General features: G+C 54.5%; 1 protein-coding gene across 1 annotated transcript in view; it reads right to left on the bottom strand.

Moving 5' to 3' along the window:
- Nucleotides 1–3,935: 3,935 nt before the first annotated feature.
- PCSK4 (proprotein convertase subtilisin/kexin type 4) overlaps nt 3,936–6,152 on the bottom strand; it is a 6,440-nt gene continuing 4,223 nt past the window's right edge. The window contains exons 10-13 of the mRNA XM_010844632.1: nt 5,679–6,111; nt 5,384–5,508; nt 4,926–5,048; nt 3,936–4,780 (exon numbers count right to left, since the gene is read on the bottom strand). Of these exons, the coding sequence (XP_010842934.1) occupies nt 4,374–4,780; nt 4,926–5,048; nt 5,384–5,508; nt 5,679–6,111 (1,088 nt within the window). The 3' untranslated portion in view covers nt 3,936–4,373. The remainder of the gene's footprint in view (nt 4,781–4,925; nt 5,049–5,383; nt 5,509–5,678; nt 6,112–6,152) is intronic.

Genomic DNA, 6,152 nt, shown 5'->3' with positions numbered 1-6,152 from the left:
CTAAAAATCCTCCAAGCCAGTCTTCAACAGTACCGGTTAACAGTACATAAACCGTGAACTTCCAGATGTTCAAGCTGGATATAGAAAAGGCAGAGGAACTAGAGATCAAATTGCCAACATCCGCTGGCTCATCAAAAAAGCAAGTGACTTCCAGAAAAACATCTACTTCTGCTTTATTGACTACGCCAAAGCCTTTGTGTGGATTACAACAAACTGTGGAACATTCTTACAGAGATGGAAATACCAGACCACCTTACCTACCTCATGAGAAATCTGTATGCAGGTCAAGAAGTAACAGTTAGAATCAGTCATGGAACAACAGGCTGGTTCCAAATTGGGAAAGGAGTACGTCAAGGCTGTATATTGTCACACTGCTTATTTAACCTATATGCAGCAGAGTACATCATACTAAATGCCAAGCTGGATGAAGCACAAGCTGGGATCAAGATTGCCAGGAGAAATATCAATAACCTCAGATACACAGATGAAACCACCTTTATGGCAGAAAGCGAAGAACAAAAGAGCCTCTTGATGAAAGTGAAAGAGAAGAGTGAAAAAGTTGGCTTAAAACTCAACATTCAGAAAATGAAGATCATGACATCTGGTCCCATCAATTCATGGCAAATAGATGGAGGAAACAATGTAAACAGTGAGAGACTTTATTTTGGGGGCTCCAAAATCACTGCAGATGGTGACTGCAGCCATGAAATTAAAAGACACTTGCTCCTTCGAAGTAAAACTATGACCAACGTAGACAGCATATTAAAAAGCAGAGACATTACTTTGCTGACAAAGGTCCATCTAGTCAAAGCTATGGTTTTTCCAGTAGTCATGTATGGATGTGAGAGTTGGAGTATAAGAAAGCTGAGCACTGAAGAATTGATGCTTTTGAACTGTGGTGTTGGAGAAGACTCCTGAGAGTCCCTTGGACTTCAAGGAGGTCAAACCAGTCAATCCTAAAGGAAATCAGTCCTTAATATTCATTGGAAGGGCAGATGCTGAAGCTGAAACTCCAATACTTTGGCCACCTGATGCAACAAACTGACTCACTGGAAAAGCCCCTGATGCTGAAAAAGATTGAAAGTAGGAGAAGGGGATGACAGAGGATGAGATGATAGGATGGCATCACTGACTTGATGGACATGAATTTGAGCAAGTGCCAGAAGTCGGTGATGGACAGGGAAGCCTGGTGTGCTGTAGTCCATGGGGTCACAAAGACCTGGACAGGACTGAGTGACTGAACTGGACTGAACAAGGCATTTGAGGCCAAGTTTTCTGCAAAATGGGGACATGACCTCCAACCCACGTGGCTGTCATGGGAACACACCAGGTGATGGGCACACAGGGAGCACTCAGTAAATGCCAGTTGTGCCAGTCCCACTGAGGTAACCAGGGGTGTAGCATTCGCATCTGGGCTCTCCCAAATCCACCTCATGGTTGCCTCTCCAGTCTCTAAAACCCCCTCCCCTTAGGAGGGGACTGATCTTTCGCTTCGCCCCTCTTAAGTAGGGTGGGAAGACCTGCTCAGACCAGGGAGGTTTTTCTCTGTTTAAGCAACTTTATAGAAAGTAAGTTAGGGCTTCCCTGGTGGCTCAGTGGTAAAGAATCTGCCAGCAATGCAGGAGACCACCAGAAGTGCAAGAGACTCAGGTTCGATCCTTGGGTCAGGAAGATCCCCTGGAGAAGGAAATAGCAAGGAACTCCAGTATTCTTGCCTGGGAAATCCCATGGACAGAGGAGTTTGGTGGGCTACTGTCCTTGGGGTCTCAAAGAGTTGGAGAAGACTTAACGGCTAAACCACCACCACCACCTACCAGTGGTTAGGATTCCTTGTTCTCACTACCGAGGGTTTGGATTCAGTCCAAGGTGGGGAACTAAGATCCTACATCCCACAAGCTGCCCTGGCACAGTCAAAAAAAAAAAAAAGCAATTTACATACCACAAGTAGTAGTATTAGTCACTCAGTCTATCAGACTCTGCGGTCCCGTGGACTGTAGCCTACCAGGCTCCTCTGTCCATGGAATTCTCCAGGCAAGGATACTGGAGTGGGTTGCCATTTCCTATTCAAGGGGATCTTCTGGACCCAGGGATTGAACCCGGGTCTCCCTCATTGTGACCAGATTCTTTACCATCTGAGCCACCAGGGAAGCCTACAATACCATAAAGTCTGTTTAAAGTGTACAAGTCATTGTTTGGGGAATATATAGACAGTGGACGGTTCACATCAGCGGGATCACACACCCTGTGTTCTTTTATGTCCTGCTTCTCTCACTGAGCATTGTGTTCTTGAAGTTCATCTGCAGTTGTTGGGAGTGTCAGTGCTCCTCTCCTTTTCATGGCTGTGTGACGCTCCCGGGTGTGGAGAGACCACCCTGCATTTATTCATTCACCCACGTTAGTGGACATTCAGGCTGCTTCCGCATTTTGACTGCTGTGAATCATACTGCTGTGAACTTCCTAGCATAGTTGTTTGTGTGAATGTGTCTTTAGTTTTCTTGGGCATGTGCCTAGGAGTGGAATCGCTGAATTCTTCAGTAACTCCATGTTTGTCTGTGGAACTATTTCCCAAAGTGGCTGCCCCAAACTGGCATGATTTGGGCACTTACCATGTGTCAGGCCAGAAAACTACTTCTTTGGATCCTGGAGAGTATTTGGTGAGGTAGGTGCCAGGTTTAATGCTGTTGCACAAGTGTGGTCACTGAGGCTCTGAGAGGGAGGCCAGATGGCTCTGGATTCACAGCCTGGAGCTAACTCTGGAAGCAGGGGCTGAACTGGGTGGGACTCTAGGGGCGTGGCTGGGACTGCACTCGGAGGGCAGCTGGCTGCTGCTCTTGCTTCCAGTGGGTCCAGCTTCAGCCCTTGACCTCATTCCCATTACTTTCCAGCTTGAGGCTGCCCAACCTGAGCCTAGTGGCTCAGCAGGTGCCCAGGGTCCCTGGGGAGGAGTATCTCTGGGGCTCCTGCAACAAACCAGGACTGACTCCATGGAGTTCAAGTGAAGCCTGTGGTCAAGGCACAACCAACCAGGACAGCCTCCACTTCCTTGTAGAAACTGCCTCCCAGCTCTGAAAATCAGAAGCAATGAGGAATGTGTCCCCACCCCATAGATGTGTGTGAGGACAGAGGAAGGACTCTCAATAGCTCCATCCATGCCCTCCCTACCCCAGCCCCACCCTCCCTGCACTTTGGGATCCTCCTTCAGTTCCAGAGAAGTGGAGAACCCACTTTCCAGATGGGGAAGTGGAAGCCTGGGGGAGTGAGAGCATTGTATCTCCAGTTCATGATTCCCTCAGCCTCCCAAGGACCTCAGAAAAACAGAGAAAAGTGCAATTATTGGAAGCCAGTAGACAGGCCATGTGGGTAGATCTGCAATTGTCATTTGTGGATAACACTTCTGTTAGTTCTCGGCCTTAAAGAGAAACTCATGCATAAGGGTGGCAAAGGTGGGACTTCCCTGGTGGTCCAGTGGTTAAGAGTCCGCTTTGCAGTGCAGGGGACACAGGTTCAATCCCTGGTCCGGGAAGATCACACATGCCATGGAGCAACTAACCCCATGTGCCACAACTACTGAAGCCCGAGCACCTAAAGCCTGTGCTCCACAGCAAGAGAAGCCACCACAACGAGAAGCCCACGCACTGCAACTAGAGAAAGCCTGTGTGGAGCAATGGAGACCCAGTGCAGCCAAAATTAAATTAAAAAAGGATGGGAGAGCAGTAAGAGCAGGCCAGGACACTTCAGGGCACTCAGAGGCTTTGCCACAGCTGTCATTCAGGAGCCCACCAGCCCCCACCCCCCAGGACATGGGCTCTGGACTCCACTGACCCTGACCCTTTCTCCAGGGATAGACATGGTATGCATGGGACACCCCCACCCCCAACAGCAATTGCACCGTGGGGAAGAGAGTGGTGCTCTAAGGACCCCACAGACTTCCGCCTTCTATTCAACCTTTATTTGCAAATTCTGCACAGTCAGAGGATGAGGTGCCCGAGAGGAGACTCTGGACCGTGTCGTCTGCTCCACCTCTCCCTCCCTCCACTCTGGGACAGGGAAGGGATATCGGGGTATCGGCCCCCCGCCTGGTTCCCGCCCCCCCAACCCACACCACCCAAACTATGCAATGAGACTTCTCTCTCTCTCTTTGACCTTGACTTGCCAAGTCCGGGGTGCAGGATCCCACGTGGCCACCCCTGGCCTGTGCCTCCGAGGCTGCCAGGACCTTCCCGGGGCAGGTTCCTATGGGGCGCCAGTCTGGACAGGAGGATGGGGGTGCCCACCAGGGCTTGAGCAAGGTGCATGCTGGCTGTCCTTGTCAGCTGGCTCTGGGTTCCAGCCTGCTGTGGGCTCTGGAGTGGCAACTGGAGTGGCCCCCTGTCCTAGGGGGTCCCATCCATGGCAGCAGGCAGCCCGTGAGGAGAACATGGCAGAGGAGGGGGTGTCCCAAATGCCATGGCCAGCAGGGACAGTACCACGGCCTGGGCTGGGCCATGGGGGTAGGGACAGGCAGTCGCCGTGGAGTGGGAATGGCCCTCAGCGGGGTGGAGGCCCGAGCAGGAGCCCTGCTGCTCGTCCAGCATGGACTGTGGAGGGCAGGCAGTGCAGTCCAGCGGGGAGCTGCCTCGGCAGGTGTAACAGGATGAGTGGCAGCTGGAGCAGACCCGCATGGCAGGCACAGCTGAGTGCCCGGGTCCAGCGGTCACCGCCTGCTGGGTGTGGTTGAAGTACCTTGGCGGGCAGTAGGCGAGGCAAAGGTGGCCCAGGATGTAGGCGGGGCTGTGGCACTCTGCATGAGGGACAGACACGTCCATGGGGCTGTGAGGCTGAGACCTGCCACCCCGGCCTGCCCGCCCCTCCACCCCAGGCCGCACACGCACACTGCCCCTGCTGCCACCTCCCTGCAAATGGGCCATGCCACGCCGGGCACTCACCCTGGCACAGCCCCTCTGTGTCCCTCTGCACACACGCGTTGCTGGTCACCTGGGGGCCCGAGGGCCGCGCTGTCATGTCCTCAGCCGTCCCGTAGAGCAGCAGCGTGTAGCGGTACAGCGTCCCTGGGCAGGGGTCGTGGTGGGTACGGGGCGGAGCGGGAGAGGCTGTCAGCAGCCTGGTCATGCCATTCCGGGCCCCCCGCCCTGCCACCCACATCCCATCCTGGACACAGACAGTGCAGAGTTGCCCAATACCCTCTGTGGGCTGGGAACCAGACACCTGGTGTATGCTGGTAAGTGAGCACCTACTGAGTGCCAGTTCCGCCTGCTCAGTCTCTCCCAGGAGACCAGTGGGAGCCCTGTAAGGTGGGGGAGGGGGGGCAGCTAAAGAGGCCCTGGGCTCCAGTCTGCAAGGTGGGTAGGGGTGGAGCCCCAGCCAGCACCCGGCCGGACCTCACCTGTGTTGAAATAGTAGCCCTTGTTCTCCAGGCCCAGGATCCACAAGCCCCGTGGGTCTTCGTCCCAGAAGTGGGTGGACATGAAGATCCAGTTGTTGTAGCCTTGGCTGCTGACGTCAAAGGGTCTGAGACAGACAGGTGAGAGGGGTTCATAACCAGAGTCCTGACCAGCATGGCCAATGTGGACAGGGCTGGGGTCCAGCCTGCCTGACCTGGGGGTGCTCAGGCTCCTCCCCATAGGGGCACCCAGGAAGGAGGGAGAGTTTGCACCTAGGGCTGGCCTCTGCCCCTGCACCTGATGGCCACGAGGGTGGAGCGGGTGCCCATGGGGCTGGTGAGGGAGATCTCCAGGTCCCCACGGCGGCTGTAGGACAGGGACAGCTGCACCTGCACGTGCTCCAGCGAACGGATGGAGTTGGCGTGGCCGGCGCAGGCCGACACATTCTTCCTCACGTGCATGACCGGCAGGATGGGGATGGGGGCCAGGGCCTCTCCTGCTGGCCTGCTGGTGGGGGGCCAGGCAGAGTTTGGGCTCAGATCCTGAAGCCTACCTTTTCCTTGTTCAGATGGGTAAACTGAGACCTCAGGGCAAGCCTCCCTGTGTCCACTCCCCAGGTAGCAATGGGAGGTGGAGGGAGAAGGCAGGTACAGAAGCAGGTGGAGGAGGGCTGGGGGAGGTGGCAGGTAGGGGGAGGGAGGGATAGGCAAGATGGCAGGAGGGAGAAGAGCTGTGGGGAGGTGGGCACAAGGGCTGAGTTGGATGCAGGCG

This window comes from Bison bison, unplaced genomic scaffold, assembly GCF_000754665.1.
Source record: "Bison bison bison isolate TAMUID 2011002044 unplaced genomic scaffold, Bison_UMD1.0 scf7180017864203, whole genome shotgun sequence".
NCBI classification, from domain to species: domain Eukaryota; kingdom Metazoa; phylum Chordata; class Mammalia; order Artiodactyla; family Bovidae; genus Bison; species Bison bison.
Note: the sequence above shows the minus strand (reverse complement) of the source record. Positions and strands in the feature narration are given on the sequence as shown.